The 17,620-nt window shown below is 40.8% G+C and overlaps 1 protein-coding gene across 2 annotated transcripts in view; it reads left to right on the top strand.

Annotated features, from left to right (window-relative positions):
- Positions 1-12,929: 12,929 nt before the first annotated feature.
- Positions 12,930-17,620, top strand: part of cdh4 (cadherin 4, type 1, R-cadherin (retinal)) — a 246,755-nt gene continuing 242,064 nt past the window's right edge. For both annotated transcript variants that reach the window (XM_058632772.1, XM_058632770.1), the window contains exons 1-2: positions 12,930-13,154; positions 16,536-16,647. In XM_058632772.1, coding sequence (XP_058488755.1) covers positions 13,101-13,154; positions 16,536-16,647 — 166 coding nt within the window. In that variant the 5' untranslated portion in view covers positions 12,930-13,100. The remainder of the gene's footprint in view (positions 13,155-16,535; positions 16,648-17,620) is intronic.

Raw genomic sequence — 17,620 nt, 5'->3', positions numbered from 1 at the left:
AGTATTTGATTGAGCATTAGCCCTGAAATTGAAATTCCATTATAGTATTACATTTACACAGCCCAATCCTTTTTTTTTTTTTTTATTCTAGTGAAATGAATCAACCCAAAATATAGACATTTCATCCTTTGGAGCAAACAACAGACTTTGTAAAATGGGATATTCTGTTTGATTTACTTAGAGAAGATCCCACTGAGATATAGCAGCCTGAGCAATATACCAAACCACCATTGCTCCCCAGGTGCAAATAAGTGCCGCCCACTGATCCTGCACACGGTTTGTCTCCACTACTGGTGCAGAGGTCAAATTCACTGTCACTAAATTTGTATGTGTGTGTGTGTGTGTGCTTATAAAACTAATTCCAAATCTCATTTTCAAAAGAGACCTGGAGGAAGCAGAGCTGAAGATGCTGAGATTTTCATTGAGAGTGACCAGGATGGACGGGATTAAAGATCAGCATATTTGAGCAGCAGCTCAGGTTGAACGGTCGAGTCAAGGTTGAAATGGTTTGGTCCAACCTGTTTCCCAATGTACCGCCCCCAGCAGTTGAAGAGATATGAGGGTGGGTTATGGCCCACAGAAGGGGTGTGGTTAGAAGAGGGTTAAAAAAGACAGTAACGATGACAATAATACAAAAAAAACGACTTACCTTGGCTACGGTGTTCGATCAAATGAGTGCAACGCGTGATATCGACACCTAGTCACAGCTGTTTGATGACGACACAATCAAGGTAGATTATTGTTATTTATGAGACCACTATGGGGCAGGAGGAAAAGAGGAAGACTATAGAGACAGTGTGAAGGAGGACATTAGGACAGTAACAGGAGAAGTCGATCTGCTACGCCTAAAGGGAGAAGCCGCAGAAGAAGAAGATTCAAAAGAGACCTGACTTAGACATTAGCAGCATCAGACTTTATTTACAGACAAGAGCACCGAAAACAGAAATCAACAACTGAGTATCACAGTAAAGTTAACATGCAGACAACGGCAGGAAATGAGCAGCCAACCAGAGAAGACAACTTACAGTAATGAGCTCTGAGAATAGCGCACAGTGACAGATCATACGGCGCTGTGATGAAGAGACTGCAGAGTTTTGACATGCAGCTGGTTAAAATATAGTAGATACAACCACGATGTCAAATCAAAGTGAAGTTTATATTTTCTAACATAAGGTTTTCTTTTGGAAAAGAGAATCATCAATTAAAAACACCAAGTTAAAGCCTCTGCAAGTTGATTTCCCTTCAGTGGTTAAAGACTTTTAAATGATTCAAGATGTTGGTGTAAGTTAGAGAAAACATGTGCTTGGTTTTGTCAGCATTTCAATCCAGATTAGAGACCGTTAAACGCTTATTACCCTTTGTCCTTTTTTAACTTTTCTCATAACACATCTATTTATGTGACAAATGTCTTACACGTGAATATAAATCATGTGTGAAATAAGTTTTTTAGCCCACATGCCAGTGGAAGTCTGCCAGGTGGAAGGAGACACAGAGGTTAATTAGGCGTAGTAGATTCTGAAGTTCTGGTTCAAATGAAAATCAAATGACACCCAGCGTCATCCATCTCTGCCGAGCCACTCTCTGTGCACCTGTCAGCCTCTCATATTGAAATGGCAGCCAAAAGGTTAGGGATACAGACATCTGCAGGGGCTCTCCTTCTTGTGTTAAAGGTCCAGTACGTAAGAAATTAACGGTGAAACAGAAGATTGTCCCAAACAGAGGACTCATCCGCTCAGCCCTCCCTTTCTCCAGCATGTCAGAGAACTACAGTGGCCTTCACATATCAGAGCGGATGTTATTCCTCTTTATTTGTATAATAAGATTATTCATCAAAACGCAAACATCATTCCCTGGCGGCTTTAGAAACATTGGCTACTCCCACAAAGCAGGACTCTTGCTTATTCTAAAGCTATGGAAACAAAATGATTCTTGGATTAGAGCTATGATACACTGTTATACAAACACACTAATGGTCAGTGCATTTAATTTCTGCCAATAAACCCTCGTTACGCACAGGACATTGAAATAGGCTACAGATAATAGGCTTGTGCCGTTACCTTTTGGACCACAGACAGACAATCATTGCTGATAAAAGTGACTCTACTCGCCTCGCCTCGCCAGAAATCAAGCCAAACAGCGGCGAACTGTAGATAAGTTAAAAATACTTAACAATCCTAAAAACACGGGGTTAATCTCAACAACTACAGAAGTCTGGTGTAAAGTATAAAACAAAGTCACCGCAGTTTTACTCACAGTGATGACTCCGCCCACGTTAAGTAGGTACTTTTTTTGTAGTGAAGATGCAACCTAATCGTGTCGTGCCGTGCCATGCCGAGGCGAGGCAAGTAGAGCCGGATCTATAGAATCTATTTCTATTGTTACCTGTGTTTTGTTTTTTTGCCGCTTGCTCCTTAGGTGGCGCCCTCCTCCTCAGCTGACTGAACAATGGCTGCTGTCATTGGACCCAATTCAGCTGCGACTGCTCTGTTATGTACCACAACAAAGTGTTTCAGTGACCTTGGTCCCTCTCGTGTAGTTGTTATTAATTAGTGCACATTTGGCTGAGTTGATAGTTAATCAGATTTCTGCAGATTTTAAAAAGCTTGCCTTTTGCTGTGATTTGGAAAACGTGATTTCATTCATCATCTACCACTTTATCCTCTACATCATTTTGAATTATTGTGGTGAAAGGAGGTTGTCAGTCCATTGCAGGGCCACACAGAGACAAACCACACTTCACTCTCCCGTTCACACCTATGGTCAATTTACATTGACCTCAGCATGTTGTTGGACTGTGGGAGGAAGAAAAACCACACCCACACGGGGAGAACATGTAAACTCCGTGCAGAGTTACTGGTCTTTTTGCTGCTAATCACTACACCAACCATGTGGCCAATTCATAAGTTGTTTATTGTTACCTCATGTCATGACCAAGAAAGCTGGTGGTGTTTAGTTGTTGTCTTGTCTTGTGGTTCCTGTTTTATTTTGAAATTTCTCTCTCCTCTCGTTTCAGGCAACTTGCCCCATCCCCTTGTGTTTTGACATGCAGTCGGATTGTCTGCCCCGCCCTGATTGTTTCCACCTGTTCCCCATTACCGTGTGTATCAGCCTTTGTCTGTTGCCAGTCTTGCCTTGTGAACCAGAGCGACTCCCGTGCCTTTGTCTTGTCAGGAATTATCAGCATTTGCTCCATGCCACTGTTTTCTCTGCGGCCTGTTAGTGGAAAAGCAGCCTTGCAAGGTCAGGGCCGCCGACCCAGAGTCCTCAAGAAATGTGAACTGCTTTACGGCACTGCGCACACACGCCCACCCTAGCCAGGTACCAGGCTATGAGATTAAAGCAGTAATACCTTTATTGTGGATGTTTATCATCGCAGAGATTGCGAAAAGAAGCAGAGAAAACTGTAGCCAGAGGAAGAGGAAACGGCTGTCTGTCCGAGCGAGGGGCCTCACATACTGTAAGTAAACATTGGACCAACATTTTATCGAATTGAAAAACACAGACCATGGCTCCATGACTCTGTGTTCGCCAGCTCTATTGAAAACAAATGCCACATGGCCAGGAGAAGGGAAGGGAGCGGAGGGGATGGGCATCAACAGTGAGTTTTTACAACAGTGAGAATAAAGTGTTAGCCAGTGGATGGATGTCTGTTTACAGTGGTCTCATAAAAATATAACCTCCACTTTAAAATCAGTTACCATTTTGTCACATCCGCCAAGGAGATTATGTTTAGTTCTGGTCGCTGACCTTAAGTGATTATTGTTTATTCAGTATGGACTGATGGTATTTGCTTGTTTGATTTTCTTGGGCTTTTAGTTGTTGTTTCCCTGTCTCTTTGCTCTTGATTTATTCCCCTTCTTTGTCCTGTTTTTGGGACACACGGTGAAGCACTGTTGCCTCGCAGCAAAAAGGTTGCCGTTACGCATCCCGGTCTGGGCCTTTCTGTGTGTAGTCCACACATGCAGAGCAGTGGCGATTGCTCTGAGACGGCAAAGGAAGCCCAGCTTCCTCTGAAATGTCGTCAAATATCTACTAAGTTGTATTTACGTTTCAATACTAAACGTGCACTAGAACGCGATTAGAAAGGGTTACTAGTTTTTTTTAAGACTCAGCTGTTTATCACGGATGACGGATCGTCTTAGGTGAACTGTTCTCTATGGGACGGCACAGATTAGTTTCTTTTCACTGCGGTGAGCTCGACGGTGACGGTCACTTCCACGGAAGCTCAGTTCTCTGGGCTTCTGCATTATGATTGGCAGAACTGTGTTTTGATTGACAGCGTAGCAGAAACATACACGACGGCGGCGCGTTTTCAGCCTCAGTCGTGTGTGGATTATGCGAGTGAAGTCATGTGTGTTGGTCATCGTGTGTTATTTGCTCGGCGATGTAGCCCGTTTTCATTTGTAAATAAAAACACCATTTTAGCATTTCATTTTTACATAATTATCACGTTTCCTTGTTCCCGTTGTTCGTTGGCAGAATTTATGTAAGAATTGATGTAAAAATAACTGAGCCTGAAATGAGCTTCCGCTGTTTCAAAGACCAGCAACCACCATTGATGCAGAGGTTATGAAGACAGATGGATCAGCTGTACTCTTGTGCCCACGGGAAGCGACAGCACACACTGAGTATTTTCTCATCTTAAGATAATTAAAAACTCATGAGTGAAATTGCTCAAAATTCATTTGACATCCTCTGCTTTTCTCAAAGTGTTTGGTAAATGTTTACTTTGGTCTTTTTACCGATAGATAATTTGCTTTCCACGGCCTTCAGGCTATGGTGAGTGTGTGCGCATCAATATTTCACTCACTCAAGTCGAACAGGTAAAAAACAAAATATCAGTTCCAAGAAAAATCTGAGAGCACTGTGCTGTGGAGTGTGTGTGTCTGTGTGTGTGTGTGTGTGTGAGAGAGTTGGTCTGAAGTTTAATGAGGCTTGTATGTCTTTGCAATTTCTCTCTGTGAATCAATTTGATATTCATACACTGAGAAGTACGTCAGTGTGAATCTTCAAGGGTAAAAAAAATGCTCCTACACATAAATTATTTCATTGCAATGAAAGGCAACAAACATTTGCCTTCCATTACTGCAACGCACTGTTTATACTGTCAGTAACACTGTGTGGGTGGACAGAAAATGTCCAACAAAGTTACATGAGTCTAGAAATAAGCATGAACTCGTCGATGCTTCATGATCACAAACGTCACTTAAACATTTCTAGTGGCGTCAGCGTTGTTTTTCTTTGAATTATCCGTCACTGAAAAATCTGAAAACTCTCCAAAGATTTCAGTGAAGGCTTTGTTCCGTAACACGTAATCTCAAGACGCCATTATCTTCTCCTTCTGAGAGAGTGAATTAATCTGGAGTGGTTTGTTGATTTCCACTCTGCTGTCACATAACTCTCGAAATGTCTGCGCGGTATTAAATACTCCTTGGTCAGCATTAGGGGAAAGTTTCACATTGGAGCCAAGCTGTAGTACCTCTCCTGTGTCGTGGTGTAGCATTGCCGTGAACTCTGTGTGGCTTTTGCACTTTGTGAATAAGTCAGTTCACACACATGGACCCTGCTCTGCTGTGTGTATGTATGTATATGTATATATATATATATATATATATATATATATATATATATATATTTATATATATACATATGGCATATAGGACTAATAATTATCTTCTGGAGCACGACATACATTTTCTGTGTTTTTGTTTTATCAACTATACTGTATAGCCGGACATCACAAACACAATTAGCGTTTAACACCCTCTGCCCTTAGGCCCCTCGCATCGAGTGAGGAAAAAACTCCAAACACCACAGACGTGCAGTAGGTGTCGCATGAACCGAAACAAGTTCAGCAGATAACAAACAAATCATCACATTTACAAAGAGCGGAAAGAGGAGAAGATAGAGACCAGGAGCATTTCAAAAAATGAATAACATTAATGACAATATCATCATCACATATTCATCATCTCATCCAGGGTGTGACATCATGTTGTTTACTTCAACACCATCAGGGATCAGGGATCAGGGATACCTGTGAAATAAGAACACAGAGAGAGAGAGCTAACTTTAAGCTTTATTTAACAGCCATGTTTTAATATGAGGAGCTGTTTAAGGTTTGAATTATGGTTAGGTTAAGTAAGGAGAGAGAGGCATGAACTGGTTATGGTGAAGGTTTAGGGATAAGGCAAAATTAATGAAAGTCAGCATAGTGTCCAGTAAGGTGTGTGTGTACCAGTACTGTAGTCCTAGTAAAGACACTCCCAACATCTGTAATTGTCTGCCCCGCCCTAACGTGTGTCACCTGTGTGTGTGTGTTTTATCATATATATCATATCATTCAGTGCTCTGCTCCCAGTGTCCTTCCCTTTTTCTCCCTGGTTCTCAAGGAACGCCAGGAATGAGCCAAGAAATACAAACTGTAGGGTGAGTACATATAGAAAACTGACATTTACAGCAGCAACGTAAAGTTATATCCACAAATTGACAGATAACTTTAAAAAAAAAAGTGGAGAAATATAGGTTGAGAGTCCCCATCCACATGGCACAAAGGCTCAGTGAATGGTTTGATAAATGTGAAAATGAAGTGAGTGATGTGCTGCATGGCCTTCATCTGGTTTGAATGTGTTGAATGGCAGCAACAAGAAATTAGATGTTGTTCTTTTCATGTGTGAATTCAAAGCGATGCTGTAAACATACATGCCAACATTAACAAAGGGTAAAGCCCTCTTTTACTTTTACCAATTAGTAAAAAGGAAGTGAAGTGAATAGCCTCCGCATGGACTAAACTGAAAATGGCTCCCGATGAAGTAAAAGTGTTTTTGTATCACATTGATTTATCTGCCTTTCAAGGATGTTTACACATTTGAATATTGTTGCATTTCATTTTATTTCCAAAGGATGATTAGGGCTGCTTGAAATGTTCATATTACATTTAATCAAAATGTGTTTGAAAGTGGTATTTTATCATAAAAAAACGATGGGCTCTTAACAGCCTTACAACCAATAATCATCAACTTGTACATTGTGACTGACATGTCTCGTTTTTATTGGATTCAAACGTCAACTCGTATATAGTTAATGACAGTTTACCAAAAAAAAGATCAAAAATTAATGACTAACATCAACTATTTACAGTCTGTCTCTGACTGTGCTTTGATTGGGACACAGTTTCTGAGAACCTAAGTATCTCCACGCATCAGTAGTTGGTGTGTCTGCACGGGTTGTTAAATCTAAGCAACAACAGATATCGTGGATATGCATTTTCAGTAATTATTATTTTTTTCCTTTTAAACAAATTATTATACTGGTATCTGACCAAAGTAAACATGTTGCTCTAATTTATTCCAAAGAAGGATCATTAAATTGCCAATGAGCCCTTGCTGAATTGGGCCTCGGTGATAAATGCACGATGAAAAAACAAATCAAAACAAAGTGCCGTTGTAAATATGCCATTACCAAGATAAAATTTATGAATGAAAGTATTTCCTCGTCATAAATCTCGTCCGTTGTGAATAAAAGGGCCAAAAAAGAGCGAGGAGAGCGAGAGTGAGGTGCTGAGGGTAACATGTACATGTTTGCACACATGACTGCACAAGAGCAGAAGCAATTCATGAAATAACAAATAGACCGTTTTCAGCCTGAGTAGTCTGAAGTAAGGTGTTCCCTGCCCATAAAAGGAAAACTGGGACCCATTTTGTGAGATTTGTTTAATAATTCAGACCGCCCATAAACCAATTCACTTCAAGTGCCCATGCAGATGGTATTTTTATTAGGCAAAAAAGCTTGATACTTGAGAGCAATAATTTACTTGTGATTCTGTAAGTGGCTGGGTGCACCTTCGAGCCACGCGGAATTTACTGAGCAGAGAATCATTCAGGGCCCCTTCTTCAGGATACTACTTCAGCAAAACAATAATTTCATGAATGTCATTGAGTTTGTGCTGCGGCAGGAGACGAGGGGTGTGTGTGTGTGTGTGTGTGTGTGTGTGTGTGCACACTCAACAACCTGTGTTCTTGTGAACTGTGTGAGGGAGCACAAGGAGAGATGAGCTCATCTTGTATGTGACTCGGGAAGATCCGTGGCGACTTGCACTGCACTACATTGTGTTCATTTTTATATAAAGATGTTTGTATGTGTTACTGACTGTGCATGCATATTGAACCTGGAACACACTGGAACACACTGGCAGACACTCGCTCGGTGAAAACATGGTTGGCAGCATGGGAAAAAAACATCGGCCACTGAACATAAAGCAAACCAAATCAAATCTACACCTGCTGACTGTAAGTCGACAGTGTCTTAAGAGTGTGTTTGCAGCTTTAACTTTTTAAACCGCTCAAATCCACAGAGAAAAATCAACGATTTTAGATTACAGCACACAAGACTTGTGAAGTGCAAATATGTTATTTTGCAGCTTCAGTGTTTGAAATCTTTAGCTCAGATTTAGCTTCGTAGCTCAAATGAGGCGACTGCAGACAAGCGGCTCCTGTGTCCCCTTATGAGTTAAAAACACATATTTTCTCTGCAGATTTTGGTGTAGGAGAGTAAGTAGTTTGGAAAAAAACATGGAAAAGGCTGCCTAATGTAGACTTTAGCAGGCATAGATTTTTATTGATTTTTTAATATTTTCATTGAGAGCAAGCATCTCAGGCTGGTACATGACAATAGCAGTGTGTTTGATGATGGCGTCAATACCTCATTCAACTACACTTCAAAAAAACCCTGAACTATCCACTTAAGACAGCAGATTTAGCCCTCTTAAACTTCAGACTGTGAAAGTTTAGATATTTAGTGACATTTTATTTCCCTCACATTCAACTGGAAGACTGAATTCAAATAGCAGACTTGGCTTGCTTAACCCTTTTTGCTGTCAGCAGCTGCTCCCGTGTGAGTGAGCGACAGTGACTGATACAAAAACACAATGTTATTTATTAGAGTCACCGTTTATTGACTGGAGGTGTGAGTATCAAATCCTTGTCCTCCAGTCCCTCTGCCGAATTTTCCAGGGTTTAATAAAAGCAAAAGTGCCACAGTGCCCCGAAGAAAGATGAGTGGAGTGCATTTCTGATATTTCTGACCTTATAAAAAACCAGCCACTGAGCTGTAGTTCAAGTAGGCGAAAAGAAGTGCCTCAAGCTGTTTATTTTCAAGATTCCATTTAAATAAAAGAAGGCAACAAACAAATGTTTTCATTTATTTAGTTTTTCAGTCGCTGTTGAGAATAAAGCAGTGAATGGCAGTGACAGTGCTGATTGACACTGTAATACGGTCTTCTTCCTTTTGATGGGATTAAATTGTCATGACCTCTAAGATATGTAAATAGGCACCGATCTGAGGCTTTGGAAGTGTCGGCATTATTAAATTGTGAGATGAGTAACTTCAGCAAATTATATTTTTTCTTTACGGTTTATAACCAAGTCTCGAAATCAAGTCTATAAACTGTACACATTTATGTATGTACTGTATATACTGTGCTGTATTAGACATAAGATGATTTAATAACCCTGACAAAGATGATTTGAATTTGAATTGGAGACTTTCTTTAGTGAACAATTAATCTTTATTCTTGGAATGACTGGAAAAATGGAGGCTCCACGTGGAGGTGTTTTTAAATAAATCATTAGGTCTGTATGTTAGTGAGCTGGACAGCATTCTCAAGTCACTTACATGAAATTCAGGATTATTCTACTCACAGAAATGTACATTACATTGCATTACATTGACATTCGTATCCCTAGTATGTATCTGGTAGTTGTTGCTGGTCTGATTAGTTCAGAAGCAGCTGAGCTTCTGGGATTTTCCTGCACAACCATCTCTAGAGTTTACAGAGAGCGAGAAAAGAGAGAAGATCCAGTGAGTGGCAGTTATTAAAAAAAAAATAATAAATAAATCTTGTTGATGCAGGGGTCAGAGGAGAATGGCCTGACTGCATGACTGAAAGACAACAATGAAATCAACATTTTGAACAATGTGATACGCAAAATGCAAAGTCTGCAATTCAGGAATAAACTTTATTCTTTACTGTCAGTGAGAAACCCTAAACAGCTTTTTATGTAATGCATACAATACAATTGTCTTTAAGTGCTTGTCCTCACATTAGAACAAGGAGAAGTCAATAATTGACATTATCCCGTGTGGTAATGTACCGTCTTGTTTTAAGTCCATAGCATAGCTTGACATGAAGATTATATTATGAATCAATTTGCAATATCTGGCAGAAAAATGTGCAATTAGATGCAGAAGACTTGCACGTTAAATAATCATCACACAGGTTACTGAATGATCTGCTCTCATTTCATTTCCATTGACCATGAAAGTCTTTCAGTGCAGCTTTAAAGAAAAAGCTAATAACTCTTGCTTATACTCACCTATGCCACATTTTAGGGGAAGAGGTGGTGACTGGGGTGTGAAATAGACTCCAAAAGACCAGTTAGCTGATGGACACATGAGGAGGACTTGGGTGGATGGTTGTCACTCACATCGTCAGACCCACTTTTGCTCCGTATGAAGTCAAAATTTGAATCTAAATAGGCTGGAAGATGTGTCTTTTCTGCCAATAGATCGCAGATGAGTGTAGAGGGACATCATTTAGAGACAAACGAAGGCAGGTTGGCACAGCTGTCCTTTTAAGAACTCTCATGCACTTTCATTCATTTGGACTTAGGCTAATGAAAGTGTTAACCTTAACCATAACAAGCCTAAAGCCTAAATATGATTGCGACTTTACTTTCCGATGCATGTCTGACAGAAAGCGCTGCATGACTTTTGTTTATTCGGATGGAGATGGAGAGAATCTGCACTGTGCTAAAAGATGAAAAGAACATCCTGGAGCAGGGGTTCTCAAACTTTTTATACCAAGTATCACCTGAGAAAACATTGAGCTCTCGAAGTAACACCATTATCCCCAACATTAAAATAATGATATGGTATGAATTGGTCGAGCAAAGTCAACTACGGACTTTGCACAGGAGGCAGATTTACTCCCAATAAGACAATTTCCTCCTCTTCCTCACATATACTTCAGACACTGGTAAAGCAAAATTAGTTTATCAGTTAAACTAGTAAGGTGTCAGTTTTATGTAATCATGTTGGTAAAATGTCAATACTATTATCAGCATCTATTTTCTATGTCTGTTTTATGCTGGGAACTGTGTGTGGAAAAAAAAGGCAAGTCGCCAAAACTCAAAAGTAGACGCGCCTCTCATGCACACAGTGTGAATACCCTCATCTGTTAGCATGGGTGCCGATGCGGCCTGTAACAGGTGCAGTCACCTTCCACTTCCAAGACAAGAGGCGTGACCAATGACCGTACATCAAATGGTGCTTATCCATACAGTTCTAGCACTACTCGGCTCGACTCTAATAGTTTTTTTTTAATTTTCCGTGAGGAATAGTACCCGTTGCTTTTGCAGGGTAAGTGAGCTGAGCTGATACTAAAATGTGACGTCAACAGACTGCCTGCCACTGATTGGTCTGGAAAAAAACCCAAAAAACTGTTTGTGTATGTGACAAAAAGCCACAGATGGAGCAGCAAGTATACCAAACCAGACCCACCAAATCCAAAAATAGGTCCACTAAAACCATTTCTTGTGAGTGTATAATACATATTTTAAGTAATGCAATAAGAAAAAAAATGAGCGCAAGAAATGCATCTCAATTCTGTTTCTTTTTACATTTACATTTATGTGTAAGATCTTTATATGGCATGAAATAAGTCTCATGCTTTCTACAGTAAAATCATCATTTGATGTGGTTTATTAACATTGTCTAGCAGATCAGTTTTTGTAACATGGTGGTTTTTTACTATTATTATTGCAGCTCGCTTCAGGCTCAGTGTACTCTATGTTACCATGATCACTTGCCTATTTATAAAGTGAGTGTGCTGTTGTGAGGTTATTGCGGTTGTCATTTCAGCACCACAGTGCAATTAAACAGCTCCTCAACACTTCCACTCTGAGCACTGTTGTGATCTCTTCCCCTTTTGACCTCTCTACTTTCCTAATACAATAGACATAGTCAAATCCACATTGCTAGTTTAATATCGTGTGTGTTTGTGTGTGCTGTGCTTCTTAATTAGTAACTAGCATGTGAGCTCGGATATTCTGCCTCATTAGGTCCAGGTTTTAGTCTCCACCAGGACTACTCGTCCGGACGGGGTACAGATACAGACAAGTGCAGACATAAAGGACATTAGGACACGGCATTGACTTCAATTTATTTGGACAGCCTTACAGAAGCATTATCCAGGGTTCCCACATCTCGATTAAATCAAATCCAACAACCTTTCAAGGACTTTCCAGGGCCAGTTCCCTCAAATTCAAGGACCAACTGTGCTGACACAGCTTAAGATGGGAGGGCAACTTAAAATAAATATCAACTCAACTTCTTTCTTACACAAAACTGAAGCACTTTCAATGACCCATGTCTATTTAGGACGTTTTTTTTTTACAAGGGTTTTATTTTTATAAATAGGTTCTCCCACATTAGAACCGGAAAAGTACACACAGGTAGCTGTTCTTTGGACACCACATCGACTTCCATTCCTTGGACAACCTAAACAAAGTATTATCCTTAACCATAACCATTTAATGCTTAACTTAATGCTTAATGAAGTTAACTGAACTTAACTTCATTACCCCAGAGATGACGTTCTCCCTCACGAGGACCAGGTTTTAGTCTCCTTGAAGACTACGCGTCCTGACAGGGTCAGTACCTATGCCAGAAAATGTCCTCAAGGGGCAACAAATACAAGTACACACTGTCTCGATCTCTCTCTCTCTCTCTCTGACACACGCACACACACACACACACACACACACTCTCTCTCTCTGCTGTGCAGTAGGAGGGGTTGTAGTGACGCTCTTATCCAATGGGCACCGGGTTCCTCTGTACTGAGCTCAGCATCTCTGTGTCAGCGGCACTTTTTCGCCAGACAAGTAAGGACGGTCTCTGACTCGGCATCCGAGAAGAAGAAGAAACAAACGGCTCCAGGAATTACTGAGGTGGCGTTTTTCTGGTTTTTATTTGTGGGCGAAGAAAAGTCATCTCTTCCCATTTTTTTCCCTCCCTTTTGACGTGTTTTTTTTCTCGCAAAGATGAGTGTGGGCTGCTTGATCCTGGCGTGCACCTTACTTGTGGGCGCATCCTCGGTAAGATGAGTTTATTTCTCCGCGTCTTTTAACGGCAGAAGAGTGTTTGGCGGAAGTGCTGCACTGCTGCTGCTGCTGCTGCTGTAGTGCTTTTTACTGCATGAGCCAGTCTGAAAGTGGCTGTGGGAGGCTTATTACTTTCACCCCGCAGTGTTGCGCTAAAGGCAGCGTGTCGTCGAGCCCTAAGCGGCCACGCTTTAGGTCAGGATTGTTAAGAAAAAAAAAAAGAAGAAGAAAAAAAAGTCTCTCACAACTGCCCTCATCAGCCCCCCCCCTTTCCATCCTCTCGCATAAATAAGCTGCAGTGCTTTTTTGCAGAGGACAGTGTTTGACCAACAGCGGCTCCTTCTCCTCGCTCTGTTGGACGCGATCAACTTCGCTTTTACGCACGGTCATTTCTCTCTGGTCACATCCATGGGATTAATGTGCGACTTGATGACTCGGGTTATTTGGTTGTTGAGTAGTGCATATTAACGCAGGGTGATGATTTGAGGAGGAAAACGGAGCAGTCAGCTGAATTTATTTGCAAACTTCGCAAAAAAATCATCCAGCGCAATCAGCTTCATTTATCCACCCACCCCCCAATAACCTCATGATGCAGCAGCAGTTTGATGAGCTTTGCTGATGTGGAGTCTGGGAAATTGTCAGTTGTCTGTATGTGCACAGCGTCTATAGGAAAGGCATGGATGAGTGAAGTGGAGGATTAAACGAAAAGAGGATACCCACATATATGCCTGTTTTGCATGTGTATATATTTATATAGTATATAAATGTATGTTACACACACACACACATTCTGGTTTCTGTGACTTAAGGGGACATTACACTGACTAGCAGTCATTTCCTGCAGACTTACTCTAACCTTAACCTCAGTGTAAAACATGTCTTCACCTATGTAATAATTCAAATGATGTGACTCTGTGAGCACGAGCAATACTACCTGTAACGAGGGCTGCAACAATGAATCAGTGACTAAAGCAACTGTCAATTATTTGATACACGTATTTATTTTTTTGTCGTTAAAACAAGCTCACTGATTTTTCAGCTTCTTCAAATAGGATAATTTTCTTGTTCCTTTGCTCCATTCAACAAAGAAATCATTAAAGGTCCAATGTGTAAGGTTTGTGTAATATTATTTTCATTTGGCCAAAATGGAAGATCAAATATCCTGAAGTGTCTGAACTCATATTTGATGTTCTAGTCTTGATGACCACTCAAAGCTGCTTTTACTCTACAGTTTCTACCCAGCGCATATGTGCAGCACATCTCTTTCATACCCATTCACACGCTGCCGGCACAGCCTTCAGAAGCAACGTGAGGTTAAGTGACTTGCCGAAGGACACATCGGCATGTAGACTCACGGAGCCGGGAATTTAACTCGCGTTACGATTATTTTCTCGATTAATCGAGTACTTGTTTGGTCCACAAAATGGCAGAAAATATTGATCAGTGTTTTTCAAACCTGGAAATTACGATGTTCTCAAATGTCTTGTTCACAAAGCATAATCATTCAGTTTTAATGACTTATTTGTTATTAGGAGCAAAGGAAATTTTCACATTTCAGAAACTGAAAAAATTGTGAAATTAGTTTTAATTATTGAAAATCTGTCGAACTGATTAATCAATTATCAAAATTGTTGACATTAATTTAGTAAACGTCAAAGTAGCTATGTTTGCCCCGGTTATACTGACATTTTTAGGTACAATCACCTTATTGTACGACTTATTGTTTTCACTACCACAGAATAAGCCCTTTATCCAATCGAATCCAATCCAGTGTTATTTGTAAAACACTACAAAACAAAAACAGTCGATATTCACATCTGGAGGAGGTCTTCTTCATGAAGGCCACCATGTTGGATTACCCTGTTTTTAATGGGCAAACTAAACGTCTTTTGAGGTCTTCCTACATTCTTGGAAGGGAAGTGTGAGGTGAGAGATAGTCACCTGCAAAATGCAACTTAACCACTAGATGTTGTAACACTTTACCATTTTTAAAACAAAACGAGAACATCATCATTTAGAGGTTTGGAAAACACTGAATGACATTTTCTGGACTAAACGCAAAAATAATTGACAGATTCATTGATTAAATAATAATAGATAGATGCAGCCCTACCTGGAACACACACAGGTTTGAGCTGCTGTCATTGACTTCCATCTATTTGTTTAGCCTTACCGTAGCTTGACCTCTTCAGACATGCTCCACAAACAATAATCAATAAAGAGAAAAAACCCAAAAAGGGCCACATGGAGGAATAGTAGCTAGCAGCTGATGCCTTGTAGCAAAAAAAGACTTGCTCTGAATGAGGGGCCTTTATGCATGGAGTTTGCATGTTCTCTTAGTGTGCGTGTGCATGTTATCCGTGTTCTCCAGTTTCCTCCCACAGTCCAGAACATACACAAAGGTTAATTGGACGCTCTAAGTTGACCATAGGCGTGAGTGTGAGAGTGAATGGTTGTTTCTCTCTCTATGTTGGCCCTGTGATGGACTGGTGACCTGTCCAGGGTGTACCATGCCTTGTTAGACCATGAATGAATGAGTGAATGAATAAATGACTGAATGGACAAAAACATGTATGGAAGTGAAGGGCACAGCTTGCAGCCTGAAAGTGGGTAGTGATGCTACATTCAGTCTGTAGTAGCGCCTTCAGTATGTTGCTGTATCCTCTATTACCTTTCAGTCTGTTGAGCATTAGATGTGATATCCGCCACAGCCTTAATCCAGTCTTTCAGTTGAGGAAATGCAGCAGTTTTTCAGTGTCTCACTTCTGGAAGCTGTGAGAATTGCACAAAGTGTCACCTTAAATCCTAACCCTTAACTATGTCCAGTTAGTGCCCAACCCTAACTTTAACCTAGACCAGTGTGTTTATAATCAAAAGGGTACTTAAGGGGTAACAGAAATGACTATACACTCAATGTATGTCTCTTAAAGTGCTCAATGTTTAGATTATACATGTCATGTTAGCCATTATCACCTTAACAATGATTATCATTGCTGTCATTATTACCACTTGTGCCATTTATTTCTTCATAATCAACATATGACGACGACGGCCGCATTGTCTGCCCTAATAATAGTCATTTAATGATGATGACCGTGATTAAATGAATCTGCTCACCCGCAGCGTCCTCTGCGATACTTGATGTTTGATTGCAGTGCTTGTAAACTATGCGGTCTTCAGCCTCTGAAGTGGATTTCCACACCGCGATGGTGTGAGTCCAAAATGCTGTAGTCTGAAGCGAAAATCACTCGCCGCAGCCGCAGAGACTGTGGGGTTCAATATCAGTCTGAAAAGGGCTGTGAGATCAGCTTGTAACCCTGTGGCCGCAAGTCAATTTGCCAATGCTTAACAGGCCGTCTTGTTTTTATTCCCCAGGGGAATAAGGCAGTCCAGCCTCTCAAAGCCCCGTGCAGACCTGGCTTCTCCCAGAACTTCTACACAGTGATTGTCTCGAGAGATGTACTGCACGGCCAGAGCATTCTCAAAGGTAAGTCTGCCATTTATTGACTGGTGATATTTTCTCTTCTATAAGCCCAGATGTGTCCACCGTGATTGAGTGAGCGAGTGTGTGTCTGCTCTGGTGGGACGTACATAATGGTGTGTGGCTCTCCATCACACCTAAAGGAGATCAGAGCATGCACTGGTTGTGGCTGTGCAACATAAGCAGCTCATCATGAGCCCTCGCACATAATGATTGTGTGCAAATGGTAAGCAGATGGATCGAGTTGTGATAGCAATTGGATTGACTTAAAAAAAAAAAAAAGGAAATCTTTGGATGCGTTTACATGTGATATGACAGCAGGTGTGTGGAGTTGTCAGTTGATGTGCAGATTCTGTGATGAATGATCATCCCCCCCAAAAAAAAACACAGTGATTGCAGTAATAAGCAAAAAACAAACATTAAAAGAAAATACATTTCGGTTTTTGATCAACTGAGCAGCAGGCTGACAGTGCAGACGAATTTAAATAGCCTGCTCCCCACTCTGTGTGTTTGCTGCTCGAAGCCCCTAAACTTTTATTTTTATTCTCATATGTTTCCCAGCACTTTTATTCTTTCGTGGTTTCAGAGAGAAATTCAATTCTGTTTTTATTTGCTCCATTTCTTCTCAGTGCGGAATGCACCGTACGGTTCATCTCCTGTCACGTCAGATTACGCCGAAATAGCTTCAGTGACCCTTTTATTTGCTGGCGAATCTTTATCATGTTACAGAACTGTCCCTCTCAGCTACCTGAGTCAGAGCGTTCAACTTTTGGAAACGCAAGATGCAGAAATGACCTGTACTTCTACATTGTGCAGTATTTCACATCTATGCTGAATCAGTTTCTGGTGTGAGAGTCGAGGGCCCTCTTTTTTAAGGTTGCTGCTCATTTCCTCCCATTTTCTTCCCCCATAATCTACTCTGTGCTGTTACTCACCCTTGCAGGCTGCAGCGTACAATAAGCGTAGCTCTCCCCCGACA

Source organism: Solea solea, chromosome 6, assembly GCF_958295425.1.
Source record: "Solea solea chromosome 6, fSolSol10.1, whole genome shotgun sequence".
Taxonomy (NCBI): Eukaryota; Metazoa; Chordata; class Actinopteri; order Pleuronectiformes; family Soleidae; genus Solea; species Solea solea.
The sequence above is the reverse complement of the archived record's forward strand: the minus strand, read 5'-3'. Positions and strand labels throughout refer to the sequence as shown.